The 20363-nt window shown below is 59.3% G+C and overlaps 1 protein-coding gene across 2 annotated transcripts; it reads left to right on the top strand.

The window, feature by feature from the left end:
* The first annotated feature begins 184 nt into the window (after positions 1-184).
* Positions 185-11316, top strand: DHX38 (DEAH-box helicase 38). 2 transcript variants are annotated; one of them, XM_065640743.1, is made up of 26 exons: positions 185-587; positions 1070-1257; positions 1365-1469; positions 1889-2054; positions 3336-3454; positions 3586-3662; positions 3852-4007; positions 4655-4816; positions 4900-5007; positions 5898-6010; positions 6111-6248; positions 6486-6636; positions 6760-6945; positions 7383-7523; positions 7703-7813; positions 7889-8005; positions 8253-8360; positions 8479-8591; positions 9068-9276; positions 9355-9509; positions 9586-9741; positions 9817-9951; positions 10022-10147; positions 10517-10612; positions 10782-10903; positions 11041-11316. In XM_065640743.1, exons 1-26 carry the CDS (start codon positions 283-285, stop codon positions 11123-11125), a joined length of 3648 nt encoding a protein of 1215 aa, XP_065496815.1. In that variant the 5' UTR covers positions 185-282; the 3' UTR covers positions 11126-11316. The 2 variants fall into 2 exon arrangements, with proteins under 2 accessions (XP_065496815.1, XP_065496814.1); XM_065640742.1 differs by having other exon boundaries at positions 6486-6672.
* Positions 11317-20363: the final 9047 nt, after the last annotated feature.

The raw sequence follows: 20363 nt of genomic DNA, 5'->3' as shown, positions 1-20363 counted from the left end.
CTGGTAGCCCCTCTTGTCTAGCAGTAGGGAAACTCTATGGTGTTTGCCTCGTCTATAGGCTCTGGCCTCTACTCTATGGTGTCGGTGGGTTAGAGCGTCTCCTGTCGCGGAGCACTGTGGGGCGGCCATGGCGGCGCTCGGGGAGCTGCGTTACGGTCGCTGAGGCAACTGCGAGCGAGTGCGGGTCTGTGGGAGCGGAGCGGGGCCGGGACAGCTCCAGCGCCGACCCTCCGCGGACTGTCCCGCAGCCCCCATGGCGCCCAGCGCGGCCTGGTAGCGGCCATGGCCGAGGAGTCGCTGCACCGGCTGGCGGGGAGCGGCCCCGCGGCCGGCGGGCTGGTCCTGCGGGACCGCAGCGCCGCCGCCGAGCAGCACGTCTTCAAGGCGCCGGCGCCGCGGGCCTCCCTGCTGGGCCTGGACGTGCTGGCGGCGCAGAAGCGGCGGGAGCGGGAGGAGGAGGCGGCCGGCGGGAAGCGCTCCCGGGTCTCCTCGTACCGGGACTGGGAGGAGGAGCGCGACGAGGCGGGCAGCCCCGGGGAGGACGAGGAGGAGACCGGCCGGGGCAGCCGGAGCGGCCGCAAGGACAGGTGGGGTCTGGTGGGGACACTTCCGGGCTCCGTGCTGGGGGAAGGAGCGAGAGCCCGGGCTGTGGGCGCTGCCCGGGGCTGCACCCCGGACCGCGGGCTGTGACCGCGGTGCCCAGCTCCGGAGGGCTCCTCGGTGCGGAACTGGGGGCACCGCTGTGCAGCTGAGGGGGCTGGGAAAAGCTCTTTCGCTGGTGCCCTCCCTGAGGCGTTGGGTAGCAGGGCTTTGGGGGCCGTCAGGCCTGCAAACATCAGTCGTGGTCGTGAGGCTGCGTCCAGATGCCTGGAGGCACTGGCCTGCTCAGAAGTGCACGTATCAGAGCCTCAGCAGGCTTGGGGGGCTGTTAGTGAAGGATGGAGAGCGCACTTTTAACCCTGAGCTTCTGCTGTCACAGAGGTTAGAACGGGAGTTGTATGAGGAAAGTCAGAGGCCAGCTGTTCCTCAGCACTGCTGGGCTTTTCTTCTCTCTGTTTTGCTTTTCCAGGCACTATCGTTCTGTCCACGTGGAAACACCTTCCTACACAGGGGGTGTCAGCGAGGAGTTTTGGGAACGCAGCCGGCAGCGGGAGAGGGAGCGTCGGGAACATGGTGTCTTTGCTTCCTCTAAGGAGGAGAAAGAACGAAAGAAGGAACGCAGCAGGGATCGGAACCATGATCGGAAACGGGACCGTGGTAACTGCCCAGAGAGCTTTGTGACTCCTCCTGCTTAGGGTTTGGGTTTGGGCTTGTTCCCCTGCCTTTTTGTGCACTGGGCACCTGACCTTACTTTATTTTTGCAGAGGAGCGGGACAGAAGTCATCACAGCAGCAGATCAGAGAGAGATGGCTCATCGGAGCGGAGCAGCAGGAGAAGTGAACCGGAGAGTCCCAGACATCGGCCCAAAGGTAGGACTGGGAGCTGGTACAGCTCGTGTGAGACCTAGGAGTAAGGGGTTTGTTCATTTTTGTTTGTTTCCTGCTGGTTTTGTCAGGACAGGCATGGGTAGAAAAACCTGTCATATTCGTGGTCAGGGCAAGCGTAAAACTCCTGGTTTGACCTGGGTCTGGGAGCAATCTGGCAGCTATGTGTGAAAATCGGGCTGATCTCTGCACAATGGGGTCTGTTCTGGGTCTATGTGACAGAAATGTGGCCCTTTGCCAACTTTCCTTGGAATCACTGGGTTGCCCCTGTCTCCTGGAGGGAGGGTGAATGGGCACCTTCGGGTACCCTCTCTCCATGCTCATTGCGAGAAGGCGGAAGGTGGCCCCAGGTGCCTGGGGTCACTGTTTGAACATCAGGTGTCAAACCCTTTCCCCTATGCTAGATGCAGCCACACCGTCTCGCTCCAGCTGGGAGGAAGATGACAGTGGCTACAGCAGTGCCCGCCGCTCGCAGTGGGAATCTCCCTCACCCACACCTTCCTGCCGAGACTCGGAGCGCAGCCACCGGGCATCATCACTGCGGGACACGGACCGGAGGGACCGGGACAGGTATCAGCACCTGGGCTGCGGCTGTGAGCTGCTGAGCTGCAGAAAGGGTTGGGGGGGGCGGTGTGGGAGAATAGTGCCTGGTTGTGGACACTCGTTATAGAATCACAGAATCGTTTTGGTTGGCAAAGACTTTTAAGATCATCGAGTCCAACTGCGAACCCAACACTGCCAGGTCCAACACTAAACCACATCCCCAAGTGCCACATCTGCACGTCTGTTCAACCCTCCAGGGATGGTGACTCCACCACTGCCCTGGGCAGCCTGTTCCAATGCCCGACAGCCCTTTGGGGAAGAAATTGTTCCCAAGATCCAACCTCAGCCTCCCCTGGCACAACTTGAGGCTGTTTCCTCTGGTCCTGGCGCTTGTTCCTGGGGAGCAGAGCCCGACCTCCCCTGGCTCCAAGCTCCTTTCAGGCAGTTCAGAGATCAGAAGGTCTCCCCTCAGCTCCTGTTCTCCAGGCTGAACCCCCCAGGTCCTTCAGCCGCTCCCATCACACTCGTGCTCCAGCCCCTTCCCCACCTCCGTTCCCTTCTCTCAACTCGCTCCAGAACCTCAAAGTCTTTCCTGTTGCGAGGGGCCCAAAACTGCCCCCAGGATTCGAGGTTTGGCCTCCCCAGAGCACAGCACAGGACAGTCACTGCCCTGGGCCTGCTGGCCACACCAGTGCTGGTCCCAGCCAGGATCCTGTGGCCTCTTGGCCACCTGAGCACACGCTGACTCATGTTCAGCCGCTGTCACCAACACCCCCAGGTCCTTTTCTGCCGGGTACTTTCCAGCCGCTCTTCCCGAGCCTGGAGCATTCATGGGGTTGTTGTGACCCAGGTGCAGGACCCGGCACTTGGCCTTGTTGAACCTCAGACAATTGGCCTCCACCCAGCGATCCAGCTGGTCCAGATCCCTCTGTAGAGCCTCCTGCCCTCCAGCAGATCAACACTCCCACCGAACCTGGTGTCATCTGCAAACTTCCTGAGGGTGCACTCCATCCTCTTGTCCAGACCATTGATAAAGAGATTAAACAGAACTGGCCCCAATGCTGAGCCCTGGGGAACACCACTCATGACCGGCCACCAACTGGATTTGGCTCTGTTCACCACAACTCATTCGGCCTGGCCCTCCAGCCGGTTCTTTACCCAGGGAAAAGCATGCCTGTCTAGGCCATGAACAGCAGCTTCTCAGGCAGAATGCTGTCAGCAGCGGTGTCAAAGGCTTTACTGAAGTCTAGGTAGGCTTTACTAAAGTCTGGGTAGAGGAGACAATTCCTCCGTCATACTGTTTTCCAGGTCTGTGAGGAACAGGTACTCGGATAAGACACCGTTGCCTACCCCGTCATACAAATACAACGAGTGGGCTGACGACCGGAGACACCTGGGCTCCACACCACGGCTGTCCAGAGGGAGAGGTGAGGAGCTGGGGCTGAGCTGCCGTTCTGGGCAGTGGCGAATCCCCTTCCCTTGCGCAGTGGGAGGTCGGGTGCGGTGGGACTCCTCTGGAGCGGCAGCAAGGCCTGAGCAGCTCACTTGCTCCCCGCAGGGCGGCTCGCGGATGGGGAGGAGGGCATTGCCTTTGAGACGGAGGAGGAGCGGCAGCAGTGGGAGGATGACCAGCGGGTGAGAGCCCGAGGGCAGGCGTGGAGCAGGGGGGACAGTGGGTTTGGGGCTTCTGCTGCCTCAGCCCTGGGGCCAGCGCTGGCCTGCGGGGGCTGCAGGGGTGGTGGGAAGGCCCAGCCCAGGCAGCGTCTTGAGGCTGCCCGGGCTGTGGGGCTGCTGGAGCTCAGAGCCACACCGCTCCACTGCCAGCAAGCTGACCGGGACTGGTACATGATGGATGAGGGCTACGATGAGTTTCACAACCCCTTGGCCTACTCCTCTGAGGACTACGTGAAGAAGCGGGAGCAGCACTTGCACAAGCAGAGGCAGAAGCGCATCTCGGCACAGCGACGGCAGATCAATGAGGTACGGGGGAGATGCGGGGCTGGCTGCTCTGAATGTGTGGGCTTTGCAGTCCACAGGGAAGATGTGCTTGCTGGGAGCAGAGGCTGAGCCCTCACTCTCAGATGGAAAAGGACAGTCTGTGCTCTGGCCCGGGCTGAACATGGGAAGACTACCATGAAGTTCCCCTGGGAAGGGCAGCCCTGCATCTCCTGCACAGGCAGTTTGCAGAGCAGCTGCGGTGAGTCGCAGTGTCCAGAGGTGCAGAGGGCTGTGCTCCTGCTCTCCTGGTGTGAGCTACATTACTGGGCTTGTCTGCTTGTGGCCCGGCAGGTGCTGGGTGCTGCTGCCCTCAGCACATGCACAGGATTACGTCCAAGCTTCCTGGCAGATTCTGAGTGTGGCAGGGGCCTGTGGACAATGTCTGTCCTGTGTTTCCTTGGAGACAGTCCTGTTGACCATGATCTTCCTTCAGCCAGCCTGTGTTTCCCATACCTTGCTGCTCCCAGTTGCTGTTTCTCCCCAGTGCCTATTTCGGGCTCCCTTGGCTGGAACCACCAGTTTCATCCCGTTGTCAGTGCGGGGCCCAGGCCTGAGCTCAGTGTTCTGGTGCGATCTGTCGGGCTTTTTGTGGGGCTTCTGTATATTTTCTGATATGTTGTTTCCTGCAGGATAACGAGCGCTGGGAGACAAATCGCATGCTGACCAGTGGTGTGGTTCATCGGATTGAAGTGGATGAGGATTTTGAGGAAGATAACTCAGCTAAAGTGCATCTGTTGGTGCACAACCTGGTGCCCCCTTTCCTAGACGGAAGGATTGTCTTCACCAAGCAGGTAGAGACTGGCTGAAGGTGCCGATGACAGGGAGCCCCGTGAGTGCCAGCCCTGTGTACTGAAGTGACACCTCTTTCCTCCAGCCAGAGCCAGTCATCCCTGTCAAGGATGCCACCTCAGACCTGGCCATCATAGCCCGGAAAGGCAGCCAGCTGGTGCGCAAGCACAGGGAGCAGAAGGAGCGTAAGAGGGTATGCTATGACCTCGTGGCTTACGGCCCCACTTACACACTACTTGGTGCCTCACAGCTTTGTCTGGACTTTGCAGAATACGGGATTTAATGACAATGATGATGAGGACTTGGTATTTTTATGACCTGGGATATTCTGGCAGCCCAGCTCATTGTGTTGGCTCATAAGCAGCTGCTGTGATTTCCTCAGGCTCTGCCTGGGACTGGTGCAGGGATCCTGATCCAAAGGACATTCGGATCATAGAGAAGGGAGCAGGTGGAGGAGTGCAGGCAGCTTGGGGACAGTCAGCAGTCAGTGTGGTGGCAGGATCTATCCTGTCATGTCTCAGCAGGAGAGTTGTGAGGAGGAGTGTGCAGTAAGGTCACGTATTAGTTCTTGGGGGTGTTTTCTAGGGACTTTCTCTAAAGCTTGTGTGATAGCTGTGTGGAAAGCACAGATATGTTATGAATTGAAACTGAGCCGGATTTGAGCTACGTACGCTGTGAGTGGAATGGAGGTGGGACCTAAACTCATATCGGAGAGGAGAGCAAACTGGAAGGTGGGAGAGAGGCCTGTAAGCAGCTGTCAAGAGCAGGAATATTATCTCTGGCTCAGATTTGTGTAGGTTTAAGTTCAAATTTAATGGAAGGGTCAGCAGCTGCAACCATTTTTTCAGGAGGTGGTTGGTCATCGTGTGCCTGCAGTCTTTGTATCCAGACCAGTGTCTGAAAGCTCTGCACCAGTTCACTTGGAAGTGGGAGACTTAATGTAGGAACAGGATGTGTGTTCTGTGTTGTAGCATTGGGGAATTATGGGGCTAATATGTTTTTCTAGTCTTATGAGTAGGATTGGAGAAGAATGATCTGTCAGTGCTTGCTGTGGCAAAGTTTTGCTGCTCTCTGTCCTTCCAGGCTCAGCATAAACACTGGGAGTTGGCAGGCACCAAACTGGGAGACATTATGGGGATCAAGAAAGAGGAGGAAAAGGACGAGTTGGTGACAGAAGATGGCAAAGTGGATTACAAGTAGGAGCTTGCTTTGAGTTTCTCTGCTCAGCTGGTGATGAGGGCTGTTCGCATAGTGGTGTGCAGAGAGGCAGTTTCAGGGCTTCTGGTGTTTCCTTAGGACTGAGCAGAAGTTTGCTGAACACATGAAAGAAAAAAGCGAAGCCAGCAGTGAGTTTGCCAAGAAGAAATCAATCCTGGAGCAGAGACAATACCTGCCCATCTTTGCTGTGCAGCAGGAACTGCTCTCCATTCTCAGGTATGGCTGACGGGGAGCTGGTCACAGAGCTTCCCCAAGGGGCTGGCTGACATCTCTGGAACCCAAGACGGAAATTCTAGGTGTGTGGCATGTTTGGAAGCTGTACCTCCAGGAAACAAGGCCCATTGCTTTGTGCTGTTGGTGGCAGCTCTCCTGCCTGAGCAGGGTGGCAGCCAGGGCTGTGAGTGCACAAGCCCTTCTTTGTGGTGTATTAAGAGATACTTTTTCCATTTTCAGAGACAACAGCATTGTGATTGTGGTGGGGGAGACGGGGAGTGGGAAGACGACCCAGCTGACTCAGTACCTCCACGAGGACGGCTACACCGACTACGGCATGATCGGCTGCACGCAGCCGCGCAGGGTGGCTGCCATGTCAGTGGCCAAGCGGGTCAGTGAGGAGATGGGGGTGCGCCTGGGGGAGGAGGTGAGTCTGGCGGGGGTGCAGAGTGCAGCCTGGTGACGGGGAGTGCAGGGGCTGTCGGAAGACTCGCTGCTCTCTCTGCTCTCCCAGGTGGGTTATGCCATCCGCTTTGAGGACTGCACGTCTGAGAACACGGTGATCAAATACATGACAGATGGGATTCTTCTTCGTGAGTCACTGCGAGAGGCTGATCTGGACAACTACAGTGCCATCATCATGGACGAGGCACACGAGCGGTCACTGAATACCGACGTGCTCTTTGGCCTGCTCCGGGAGGTGTGTGAGCCTGGGCTAGAGGACAGCAGCACATGAGCTGGGCTTACAGCGGAGCATTGGCAGGGACAGTTCTTCTCTGCCAGGTCTGGGAGGTGCAGGCAGAGCTGCCACGTCTCTGCCCATGCTGCTCCAACATCTGCTCCCTGATTCTGGGGGTTAAATCTCCCCGAGTGCCTCGGGGCTGCCAGCGGCTGGCTGGCTAGCGGTCTGAAACTCTCGGTACAGAGATCTTTGTGGCTTAAGGCTTCCTGGACCGAGGTCAGCGGGTCTTCTTAATGCACAGATCATACAGTGTCTGTGTTCCCTGGCACTAGTGGCCATTGCCTTTAGAGCGCAGCAAAAGCTCTGTCCCATGCTGTTGTCTCAGCAATAGTGGGAACAGCCTCCAGCCATGCACAAATGCCTCTTCCGTATTGTTCCTCTCATCTGCTTTCTAGGTGGTGGCCAGACGCTCAGATCTGAAGCTTGTTGTCACCTCAGCCACCATGGATGCAGATAAATTTGCCTCCTTCTTTGGGAACGTTCCTATTTTCCACATTCCTGGGCGCACTTTCCCTGTTGATATTCTTTTCAGCAAGGTATGGTCAGTCTTGCAGAGGGAAGTTGTGTTGTGACAGGAGGGGGTTGTGACTTGAGTGTACCGTACTCTGGTGGACAGAATGGGCAGAGGAGCAGTGGCTGTGCTGCAATGCAGTCTGGCATGCAGGATGGGGCAGGTGAGGTCGTTGGTGTGTGTAACCTGGGCTGTGCCGTTCAGACCCCGCAGGAGGATTATGTGGAGGCTGCGGTGAAACAAGCCCTGCAGGTCCATTTATCTGGTGCTCCTGGAGACATCCTTGTCTTCATGCCTGGCCAAGAGGACATAGAGGTGAGCTGCAAGGGTAGGCACTGTCCTACCCCCTTGCTTTTTTAATCTTGTGTTTACACCTCTCTTTGTGTCTAGGTGACCTCGGAGCAAATTGTGGAGCACCTCGAGGAGCTGGAGAAGGCGCCTGCTCTTGCTGTGCTGCCTATCTATTCTCAGCTACCATCGGACTTGCAGGCCAAGATCTTCCAGAAGGTGCTGATGTGTGCTCTGTGGTAGGAGTGGGAACGAGGGAAACTAGTGCAGGGAGGACTACTGAGCTTGAGTGAGTGGTGCGGACGTGCTTTTTGTATTGCATGCGGAGGGTGACAGAAAGAGTGTGTCCCCCTCAACTTCTCGAGAGTCACCCCCATCCCTCGGGGCTCTGTATTGCTGCCCTGCACTCCTCAGGGGCACAGGGGCCCTTTCTCAGGGGTTTGACTGACGTGCAGTATGTTTGCAGGCTCCAGATGGGGTCAGGAAGTGCATTGTTGCCACAAACATTGCAGAGACCTCACTGACAGTGGATGGCATCATGTTTGTGATTGACTCTGGCTACTGCAAGTTGAAGGTAAGCCGAGATTTCCTGTGCTGTTCATGACTGTGGTCTCTGGCTTTGGGCTGAGGGTGTTCTGTGGTCGTGACCCAGCCTTCCTCGTACTTCAGTCTGTTCTTCTGGTGCCCTGCAGGTTTTCAACCCCCGTATAGGCATGGATGCCCTGCAGATCTACCCCATCAGTCAAGCCAATGCCAACCAGAGGGCAGGCCGAGCTGGCCGAACAGGCCCAGGCCACTGCTTCAGGTAGGCACATTGCTGCCGGTCCTATCATACCTGCAGTGTGGCATCAGGGTATATATAATTTTTTCTCACTGGAGCTGTTCATTATCTTGAAATTCTGGGGGCATGAGGGTGGTAGGTAGGCCATGAGGCCTTCTCTTTTGGACTCGGTGCCTCTGCAGAGCAAAGGATCTGCTCTCGATTCTTCTCTTGCCCATCTTCACTTGTGGCTGTTCCACCCTTCATGCTCTCGGGATAAGTCATGGGGCAGCTTTCTCAGGGCTTTGCTTTGAGACTGAGAGGACTGTGCTGGAGAGGGGTGTGCACCATGCTGCAGGCCAGGCACCCTCATGCTGGGGTGGCCACGCTTTGGTGGGGCAGAGGTTCCTCCCTGGGCTACTGCTGAGCACAGCATTGCTGCCCCACGCCAGGCCGGCCTGGGCAGCAGCTGGTGGGTTGGTGAGGAACACGGGAGCATGGTCTTGGCATCTGTTCCCCAGGCTCTACACCCAGAGCGCCTACAAGAATGAGCTGCTGACAACCACGGTGCCCGAAATCCAGCGCACCAACCTCGCCAATGTAGTGCTTTTGCTCAAGTCCCTGGGTGTGCAGGACCTGCTGCAGTTCCACTTCATGGATCCGCCACCCGAGGACAACATGCTGAACTCCATGTACCAGCTGTGGATCCTGGGTGCCCTGGATAACACAGGTACTGGCTGCTGGGACAAGCTGTCAGCCCATGGGCCTGGGACCTGCCCAGCTGCTGATCCCCGTGCTGTTCCTACAGGTGGTCTGACCTCAACAGGACGTCTCATGGTGGAATTCCCACTGGATCCTGCACTCTCCAAGATGCTCATTGTCTCCTGTGACATGGGTTGCAGCTCTGAGATCTTGCTCATTGTCTCCATGTTGTCTGTGCCTGCCATCTTTTATCGGCCTAAGGTACCTGTTGGCTCTTTCCGCAGTTTGGGGCCTTCCCTGCCCTTTGACTAACCAGTGTTCTTTGCTCACCCTTCAGGGCCGAGAGGAGGAGAGTGACCAAGTACGGGAGAAGTTTGCTGTTCCAGAGAGTGATCACTTGACCTACCTGAACGTTTACCTGCAGTGGAAGAACAACAGCTATTCCACACTGTGGTGCAACCAGCACTTCATCCATGCCAAGGCCATGCGGAAGGTGAGGCGGCGGCAGCGAGGTCAGGGGAGGGAGCCTTAGGCAGGAGAGGGGTGTGACCAGTGCACAACTTTGCAGGTGCGGGAGGTGCGTGCCCAGCTCAAGGACATCATGGTGCAGCAGCGGATGAGCCTGGCATCTTGTGGCACTGACTGGGACGTTGTCAGGAAGTGTATCTGTGCCGCCTATTTCCATCAAGCTGCAAAGCTGAAGGTGAGAGGGTCTGCGGGGGCTGGGAGGCCCTGTCTGGAAACAGATGGGCTCACCGTGCGTCTCTCCGCAGGGCATTGGGGAGTACGTGAACATCCGCACCGGCATGCCCTGCCACCTGCACCCCACGAGCTCTCTCTTTGGCATGGGCTACACACCGGACTACATTGTGTACCATGAGCTGGTGATGACCACCAAGGTGAGCGCGAGCTGGGGGCTGGCGGGAAGGGTGAGACACGCTCCGCGGGAGGTGGGGAAGCTTTGTCAGAAGGCCAGTTCTCAGCCTTTCTCATCTATACCAACTAGGCACATCCGTATCATCTGTAGAGTCATGTTTGTCCCTTTCCCAATATTTTTTCCTGGGCTGTGTGTGAGGCGTGTTTGAACCTCTTTGCGGTCTCACCAAGTCCAGCCCATAGCAGCTACTGAGGCCAGGAGGAAGGGGTATAGTCCCAGCCAGAGAACTGGCATCAGCAGGGGCATGGGAGGGAGCTTCCATGGTTCTGGAAAGAGTGCCAAGGTCCCGAGAGTGTCACCTGCGACCTTGTGTTTCCTTCTGTCCCTGCAGGAATACATGCAGTGTGTCACTGCTGTGGATGGAGAGTGGCTGGCAGAGCTGGGGCCCATGTTCTACAGTATCAAACATGCTGGCAAGTCACGCCAGGTGAGTCTCCTGCCCACGACAAGCTGGCAGGTGGCAGCCCTGCTGCGCTCCTGTTCTGATGCAGCATGTGTATGTGTTTTGACAAGGAGGGAACAGGGCTGTGGGCCTGCAAAGAGCCTGCTGCTGGCCAGCCCTCCGCCTGTCCCTGACCTGCTGCTGCCTTCTCCAGGAGAACCGCCGCCGTGCCAAGGAGGAGGTGTCTGCCATGGAGGAAGAGATGGCTTTGGCAGAGGAGCAGCTGCGTGCCCGCCGGGAGGAGCAGGAGCACCGCAACCCCCTGGGCAGCGCGAGGTGGGTGCTGGCCCTTCCTGGCCGTGGTTGTCTGAGCAGGAGCAGGGACTGCATGGAGGATCCCAGATTCTCCAGGGCTGTTCTGATGCAGGGAAAGGTTGCATGTTCCACTAATCACCCTTGTCCTCTCCTGGCAGATCTACTAAAATCTACACCCCTGGGCGGAAGGAGCAGGGGGAACCCCTGACACCACGACGCACCCCAGCCCGCTTTGGCCTCTAAGAAGGCAGTGCCCATTGCTTTGGAGCTTAAAGACTCCCAGGAGCAGCTGAGTCTTAGGAGAGTGCCCAGCTCTTTCAATCACTGCACTCTGAGGCTCTCTACAGCTTGTGGCCCAGGAAGGCTTTGGTGCTTGGCACTGATTTTGCTACAGAACAGAAATAATTTTATTTGTTTAAAGGTTGTCAGTCTAATCCTGGCTTTGTTTTGCGCTGAGTCTTGTCCTGGAGGCAAGTGCTGGATGGAGACAGCCCTGCAGAATCGTGCGGGGCTGGCACTCTCCCGTTGTTCCTCTGTAGATCCTGGGATAAAGCACAGAATTATACTGACCTGGAGGGCACAGCCAGCCTGTCCCTGGCCCACGCCACGGCAGAGGCAGTTCTACCGCCGCTGCCCGGCTGCCTCTGTACACACACAACTGTTGGCCCGGCCCTGTTCCAGGCCAGGCTGTGCTGGGAATTCTGCTCGCCTTCAGCTGCTCACACGTGCGGTGCTGCTCATGTGTTCTGACCGTGAGGCACTTGTTCTCCTGCAGCCTGCCCAGGCTGTCCTGAAGGTGTCTGGAGGAAGGGCAAGGGGAGATGCGGTGGTGAGCGGCACAGGGACAGTCCCCGTCTGCTGGCCTGGCAGGAACTTGGGTGGTCCTGCACTTGGTGTGAGACAGCAGGCACCTGCCCCTATGCTCCACTGAGTCTTCTCACTCACATCTGCTCCTTCACACACTGGCTGATATTGACGAGCACCAGCTCCCTGTCCTTGTACGGCCTGCTGCTGTCGGAACATGCCAGGGCATGGGAACAGCCCAGGGTTTCTACCTGGAAAGAGCAACCCCAGTGCCATGTGTGAACCAGCGTGTGACAGCTCCTCCCAGCCGCGGTGTGCCCGGGAACGGGGGTGGTTGGGGAAACCCGGCTGTGGGGCAGCAGCGTTGGAGGGGCAGAGGGGCTGGAGGTGCTGCTGTCTCGGGACAGCTGCTCTGGGGAAGAGCTGTTGCCTCCGCACTGCTGGCTGTGAGCTGTAGTAACATGGTAGTTCTGTGCTGAGGGGCTTCTTTCCAGCAGTGGAGCAGAGAGGGACAGTTCAAGGAGAACAAGATCCCGCAGCGTCCTGCTCAGGGGCCTGGGATCTGCAGCGTGCTGCCCCCCGCCCTGTCCTGCCCCTCTCCCCTGGGCTGGCATCTGCTGTTCCCTGGCGCCAGGGCCCAGCCTGGGCTCCTGCCCTTGGGCTGCATGCTGCTCCTTTCCATCCTGCACCTGCTCCGTGGCCTTGCTGAACTCTTCCTTGAGGAAAGCCAGCTCCACCTTGCAAACCACCAGCTCCTCTTCTCGTGCAGCCAGAGCTCGCTCGCTGTCCTGGTGTAGCTGCTGCCAGTGTTGGGCTTGGCTGCTCAGCTCCTGCAGCCTCTCGTGCAGGGACTGAGCCTGCGGGTGGCACAGACAGTGAGACTGGCTGAGTGCGGGCTCCTGGTGTGCTCTGGGAGGCTTAGGACATACCTCCTGCTTGCTCTGCTCCTGGGACCCCTGCAGCTTCCTCAGCTCCCAGTGGAGCTGCTGCCTCTGTTCCTCGTAGTTTGCAATCTTCTCCTCCTGCTTGGCTTTTTCTTGCTGGGCTCGGGCCAGCTCTGCCTGCAGGGTGGCCATGTCCTGCACCTGCATGTGAAGTTGTGGGGCAGGGAGGGTGGGCAGGCTGGGGCTTCCCCAGTGGCTGGTGCTGCCTAGAGGCAGGGATGGGCTCTCCACAGCACTTGGCTGCTCCGGCACTGAGGGCTCCTGGTGGCTGCGTCCGGAGGCTGTCCTGTCCCTGCCCTCACCTGCTGCAGCAGCTCTGCCAGGTGCTTTCTGTTGGAGGCCACTTCCTGCTGCAGGTCTTGGATGGTCTCCTTGGCTCTGCTAAGCTGCTGCAGACTTTGCTGCTCCTGGGCCTGGGCGGCTCCCAGCTCCTCCTGCAGCTGGGCCAGGCTGTGCCGCAGGCCTTGGCTCTGTTCCTCCTGTGCCCCAAGCTGCAGTGAGGGCAATGCTTTGGTGGGTGCTGCGGTGCTGGGCTAGTGCTGCTGCCTGCCCAAGCGAGGTCTGTGCCTTCTCCTGCTGCCCATCCCAGCTCACTGCCCGCTCCTGCAGCACGGGCTTTGCTGCAGGGCTTTATCCCTCTCTCTCTTGGGTGCTCATCCCCTCCTTTGCCTGCTGCAGCTGGTGCTACGGCTTCTCTTTCGCATCCTGCTGCCAGCACAGCTCCCCTGCAGCTTGCGTGGCATGGCAGCCTGCTCCTGGGACTGGGCAGGCCCTGGGCTGTCCATGGGGATGGGAGACAGGGGCCAGGCTGAAGGAGGGACCCTGCAGCAGGTCTTGCATCCTCCCTACCTGCTCCTTCAGGACTTGGAGCTGTTCTTGGCTCCTCTGCAGCTTCTCTGTGGCGTGGGCCGCAGTGTGCATGTGTTGCAGTGCCTGCTCGAGGGTCACCTGCTGTTTCCACTGCCACTGGCTCAGCTCTGCCTGGAGCTGCGCTGCCAGCTCCCTGCAGCAAGGGCAGGGGCTGAGCGGGGCAGCCCTGGGCTGCCCTCCCTCCAGGGAGCAGGCACAGGCAGAGCCGCGCTCAGGCTGTGGCTGGGGACAGCCACCCACCTGCTCTGTGCCTGCTCAGCTGTGCTGCTGCCCACTTGCTGCTGCCGTGCCTGCAGCTCAGCCACCACCGCACAGTCAGCCTCGTGCCAGTGCTCCTTGGCTGTCCGTTCCTGCCTGCACCGTGTCGCCTCAGCGTCCGCCACCACCTGCGAGAGCAACACAGCCATGTGCCGTCTGCTGGCTCCCTCCTGGCCCCGCACTGCTGCCGGGCAGCCGGCACTGACCTGCTGCAGCAGCTCCCTGTGTTCCCGCAGGATCTCACAGCTGTTGTCGGAATGGCTGTGGGCGGCCACATAGGATGCGACCTCTGTCTGCACCGCCTCATCCTTCTGGTCCTGTGGAGAGGTGCATCACTGCCCTGTGGGTACTCAGCAGGGCACGGGACCCCCAGTCGCCCTGTGCCCCTGCTGCGGAGAGGCTGGGGACGCAGGGGCAGCTGGTTTGAGACAAGGGGCTGTTGGGGAGGGCCTGTGGCAGAGGGATGGGTCTTGCACCAGGTGGGAGGCAGGATGGCTACTGGCTCCTGGTCCTCTCATCCCTGTGCAGTCCCTGTTGCAGCAGCGTCTCCTGGACACTCCTTAACCATGGAAGTGCACCTCCGAGGTCCCTGGCCTGACTGGCCACGCGAGGAGAGCAGTGACCCCAATGTGCTGGCGAGGCTGCGGGCTGCCGCAGTGCCACCAGTCAGTGGGGCCATTGGGGGCTGCAGTGTCTCAGCTCTGCTCGGCTGCCTGGACTGGGCCATGCCTGCCCCATGTCTGGGCTGCTCCATGTGGGTGCAGTGCTAAATCCATGTCCCACATGTGGCTGGCAGGACATTCCCTGCCCTCTCCAGGGCAGCTCAGCAGGCAGGGCTGTGGGGCAGGCACGGTGCCTAAGTCCACCATGGGATGGTTGTGGGGGACACATGGCCAAGGGCAGGGGACTCACGCAGCCTGGCCTGTGACCATTGTGCCTGGCAGTGGTACCTTGTCCATCAGTGTCAGGTACTGCTGCATCAGAAAGACCAAGTCCTGGTGCTTCTGCTCGACTGCACACTCCTGCTGCTGCAGCTGCACCAGCCGCTCGCGGTTCGTGCCCCTGCAGAAGTCCAGGTCCAGCTGCAGCGCCTGTATCGAGGCCAGCACCTGCGCTGGCTCCAGCTCCTGCTGCTGAACGTCCTCGTGTGCCTGGGGCTGCCCTCGCCGTGGCTCCGGTGCTGATGCTTGCCTTTGGCCCTATGACACAGCATGAGCAGCGTCTGTCTGGCTCAGGGCCGTGGCCAGCCCGTCCTGCCGCTCCTGCCAGGCCCGGGGGCTGGATGACCACGCTGGCAGTCCAGGTTTTGGTCAGAGAGCAGTGATGGAGCCGGCTGGTGACCGGTGGGTGCAGACATCCCCCTGGGCAGCACCACCCCAGGTGTGTGTTCTGACTGCCCCCGCGCTCAGGGACAGCCAAGCCCCGGCACTGCCGACCCTCGGCACCACAGTGACGCCAGCCAGAGCTGCAGCTGCTGTGCGAAACGGTGGCACTGGGACCAGTGCAGCCACAGCTGGACTGGATGCCCCAAGCCCTTGTGCTTTCCTCAGCCCTGGGGATGAGTTGCTGGTGGCACAGGTGAGGGCTGGCCAGGGGCTGTTCTACGCCCGGTCACCAGCCTGTGGCCACACAAACAGTGCTCGGGTGGGAGCAGGGTTGGCACTGCTCACCAGGGGCTGCCGGGTCTCCGTCTCCTGACAAAGTTGCCGTGTGGAGCTGCTCAGCTCTGGTGTTGCCTCCTCCCCTCCTGGCAGCCCTCCACAGGGTCCTTCAGGCTGGCCCAGAGCTGCAGGAACCTCCCTGGATGTGCCATATTTTGGGCACTCTCTCTCTGCTAGAGGGACCACAATAGGGGACAGGCCTTTCCCACCGGCCCCAGACAACCTGAGTCCCAGGCAGGGGCAGCGGGGGATGTCCCCGGCCCCGCCTGGGGCAGCACCACTGTCCTGTGGTGTCGGCACTGCAGCTCCCCATGGCAGGGGCTCCCAGCGCCGGTGGGAGACACGGAGCCTGGGCTCCTGGAGCAGCGCAGCAGAGCCACGCGGGCCCGTGGCGTCCCCTCCAGTAGCAAGTGCCCCCGCCGCTGCCTGCAGCTCTCACCGCAGCCTTCATGTGGCATCCTCCTCCTCAAGCGCACTCTGTCGCCAGCACGTCATGGCACGCTGCTCCGCCTGCAGCCCGTGCCCTGGCCCGTTCTGGGGACAATGCCCAGAACCTGGTGACCCGCGCGCCAGGGAACTCCCGGCGCATCCGTAGCCCCGTCCCACCAGCACACCCAGCACCGTCGGACGTGGCGAGCCTGGAGGCATCCTTGTGCCATGGCTGGGCCTCCTAGCCCCACACTGCCAGCGCTGCCCACCCTGCACTGTCCTGCCATGCTCCAGCCTCTTTGCTGCCCCGGGACACGCCGCGGGGCTGCGGGCAGAGCCGGGTGCCGTGGGCACAGCGGTGCCGTGCCCTGGGACAGCTGGCACAGCCGCCTCCCCCGCGCTGACCCGTGGCTCCTGGAGCTGCCCCAGAGCTCGCCCAGCTCTCAGAGGAGCCATCGGCCACATTAACTGTGGCCGCTGCTCCATGTTTGTCCCTATCCAAAAGGGTAAAGATAACAGGAACAAGTTGTTGGAAATGAAATTTCAATTTCTCCATGCCCTGCCCTGTCCATGAGGCTTCCCAGCTCAGATCAATAGTGTTTAGACAGCCAAGGAGATTTTTTTCCCCTATTAAACTACCAGATCAATAGTGGGAAAAAAAAAAAAGAAAAAAAAGAAAACAAAAAAACTCCAAACCCAAACCAAACCCACTGCTCTGTGTATCTGCTACAGAAAACGTGACCAAATCGGGCATGGGGCTGCCCAGGCGGTGTGACGGCAGCGGTGGGGCCGAGTGTGTGTGCAGTGTGGCTCCTGCCCCGCGCACCGAGCAGGGGACGCAGCTGGCGGGCCCCGCTGCAGGGCCAGTCCTGGCAGTGCCATGGGGAGGCTGAGTGTCCCCAGAGCTTCCTGGGGCAGGAGCAGCACCCATGGGCAAGGAGGAGCCCCACGGGTGGCCATGAGCCTGGCTGTCAGCACAGCTGCTGCTGGGGCAGTCGCTTGGAACCCAAATAAGCAGAAACAGCAATGCTGATGTGCTGGGGAGAGAGCAAGCCGTTTGGCAAAAGCAAATCCTGCCGTGCAGCCCTGCAGGAACCTTCACTGCAGCTCTTAGGAAAACAACGAGCTGGTGCACAGGGAGGGACTGGTACTGGCAGGAGGAGCTGGTGTCCAGCCTGGGCAGGCGGTGACCTCAGCCATCCCTGGGCACCGGGACCTGCCCCATGTCACAGGTGGGAGCTGCAGGTGCGACCTGCCGGGCTGCCAAAGCGCCGTGTGAGACATGACCGCAGAGGGACACAGTGCTGTCAGCGTGCAGCAGCGCAGGTGTAGGAAAACCCGGCTGTAGAGGCAAAGTGCCGGCACGGAGGGATCGCTGTGCTGAAATGGCATCTGCTGGGTGGGCCTTGCAGCCCAGGCCAGCGCTCGCTGTGGTGGGAGCAGATGGGGCAGCCCCACATGGCCCGACAGCCCTGGGCAGCAGGCGGCTGCTCCGTGCCCTGCCCGGGTCACCGGCCGCCAGCGCTGCCCCGGGACCTGCGGGCCCAGCCTCCCGCGCCATGGAGCTCCGGTGCTGCCGCCCCGCGCTGGCACTCCGTGCGCTTTCACAGGCAAGTGCTTTAACTGGAAATTTCCAAGGCCAAGCTGGGCCCAGAAGGTGAATCCAGATGTATCATAATAGAAATCATCAGTTGCCATGGCGACCTGCTCCACCAGCGGGTTGCAGCCACAGGCGGTGGGAGTGCAGCACCAACAGTCCTGCGAGCAGGGCCACTTAACCCCCACTGTGCACGACACAATTGAATTTAGCCCTAATTTCTGCCAGTGCAAGGGAACAGAATTTCCCTGCAGATTTCAGTCTTGTTCAGGCAGCGGCAGCCAGGGCACAGAGCCTTGGCGGCTGCCATCCCCTACCTTGGTGCTCTGTCATGGCCTTATTGCTGCTTTAATTAAAGCTGGTTGCCCTCCTCTGCAGCACCCGGCACACACGCTGGGACTGAGCCTGGAGCAGCCCACACCACTCTGCACGGCACGGCTCTGCCCAGCACACGTGGCACAGCTCGGCACAGCACACGTGGCACAGCTCGGCACAGCACACGTGGCTCGGCACCGCTCTGCTGCTGGCAGCAGCACCCACCCAGCTCCGCAGCACCACGGCCCGACTGCGCCACTGCTCAGGGGGCCTTTGCCACCTCGTATGCCCTTGTGACTGCACACAGCAGCCCTGGCGCTGCTGCCAGGCTCTGCTTGCTGCCCGTCTGGTTATTGCTCTTGCTGTATGGTCTGTGCAGTGCCACGTGCGCTGCGCTGTGCCGAGCTGTGCCATGTTGCATTGTGCAACACATAACATCGTGCTGCCTTGTGCCACACACACCACGCTGTGCTGAGCTGTGCTGAGCTGAGCTGTACTGTGCTAAGCTGAGCTGTGCTGAGCTGAGCTGAGCTGTGCTGTACTGAGCTGAGCTGTGCTGAGCTGTGCTGTACTGAGCTGAGCTGTGCTGAGCTGAGCTGAGCTGAGCTGCACTGTACTGAGCTGTGCTGTACTGAGCTGAGCTGTGCTGAGCTGTACTGTACTGAGCTGAGCTGTGCTGAGCTGAGCTGAGCTGAGCTGCACTGTACTGAGCTGTGCTGTACTGAGCTGAGCTGTGCTGAGCTGTACTGTACTGAGCTGAGCTGTGCTGTACTGAGCTGAGCTGTGCTGTACTGAGCTGAGCTGTGCTGAGCTGAGCTCATGGATGGGCTCACGGAGAGGGGCAGCTGCAGTGGGGCTGAGCCTTGGGCTGGTGTTTCCGAGGGGCCTGTTGGTGGCTGTGCCGCACATCTGACCTGCTGCCATGTCCTCTCCTCCGCTGCTGCACTTCCAGCGCTGCTGCCCGCGTGCCGGCAGTGCCTGCCTTGGCCCAGCTCAACCTGCTCCAGCTCCTCCTGAAGCAGCCCCGCACCCCAACCCACAGCTGAGACCCACAGCCTGACCCACACCCCAAGCCACATCCCGACCCACACCCCAGTGCTGTGCCTGGTGCTAGGAGGGCAGGGGGCCACCCTGGCCCCTCTCTGGGTGAGCCAGCAGCACTCCGTGCTGGGGTGGGAGTTGTCTCACTTTAATTACTGCTGTAATGTTATTCTTTTCAGTGCCACGTTAATTGAAATTAAACAGCTGCCACGTTCTGGCTGGGACAAAAGTGCATCCTTTTTCATTCCCCTGGGGTTTAATGAAGACTGACGTGCTGAGTGAAAACAAAGGCGATCCAGCTGCTGCCTCTCTCGACACACACGCCGGCAATTACCGGGGACCCCACGAGCCGGCACGGATGCCCTGGAGCGCCCACCCCTGCCCAAAGGGTTTGGCTGGGGGGACATGGGGGACAGGGTGTCCGTGTCGCGGGGATGTCAGGCATGCCCAGGCACTGAGCCCGGGCTTTGGTCCCGTCTGTTCAGAAGTGTCCGGCCACCAGCACGTCCCAGCGCGGCCCCTCGTCCCCCCGTGCCGCCCGGGTCATCCCGTCCCCACAGGCTCGGCCACCTCCAGCCGCCTGATGTTCACAGTCAGCAACCATCCCAAACAGCCTGAAAGGCCAAGCTGAGGCAGCAGAGTGAGCTGAGCAGGGTATCTGTCTCCAGCCTTAAGTTTTCTTCTGGTTTAGGACTAGGAGCTTGCTTGTGATGCCATTCAGTACTTTAAAATATGCAAAATGAGGCACTGGTACAAACCTCATTAACACCCGCCTCCAACATCATTAAGATGTTTCCAAGAAAATTAATTGAGAGACTCATTAAAAATAAATTAAGAAAAATGTGTTGCAGAGCGCCTGCTCTGAGCTCGTAAATCACGGCTCAAAGCTCCAGGCCGCAGCACAGGCAATTAACGCCAGCCAATTTGTTTTATCCTGACTGCGAAAATTAGAAAGCAGACATGGAGATTAGATTAGGGATGTCTGTCAAGCAGAACTTGGAGTGAATATTTTAGGATACAAAATGGAAATCAGGAAAACAAAGCTGGGACTTCATCCAGAGGAGCTGACAGGCAGAGGTGGGGAGGGCAGAGGGCGATGTGGATGTACTGTTTCATGTCCCCACGTCTGTATTTAGCTGTACACCCCCTCGCGGTGCCGCCACCACCAGCCCGGTGGGTCCATGGTGCTGCGGGCACAGACACCCTGCGCGTTCGGGATGCGCGAGCTCGTGTTGAGAGTGCTTTGAAGTTGCTGTGTGTCGCACAGCCTGGATCAACACGTCGCCTGCGTATACACTGATTACACACTCGGATTAGCAAACACACTGCAGCTGGCTGAGACCAGTGCTGGGGACTCAGCTTTGTGTCATCAGAACCCCTTTGTCCATCTCCAGCACCTTCCATCAGAGGATCTCAAACTACTTTATATTCATGAACTGAACTGCAGAGCTCTTCTGCAAAATGAGCAAGTGCTGTTATCCCCATTTTGCACAGGGAAGCTGAAGCAGAGATAAGTTAAGGTCTTGCTGGTGACTATGTGAATGCATAAATAGCTTGTGCAG

Source organism: Caloenas nicobarica, chromosome 9 (genome assembly GCF_036013445.1).
Source record: "Caloenas nicobarica isolate bCalNic1 chromosome 9, bCalNic1.hap1, whole genome shotgun sequence".
Taxonomy (NCBI): Eukaryota; Metazoa; Chordata; class Aves; order Columbiformes; family Columbidae; genus Caloenas; species Caloenas nicobarica.
The sequence above is the reverse complement of the archived record's forward strand: the minus strand, read 5'-3'. Positions and strand labels throughout refer to the sequence as shown.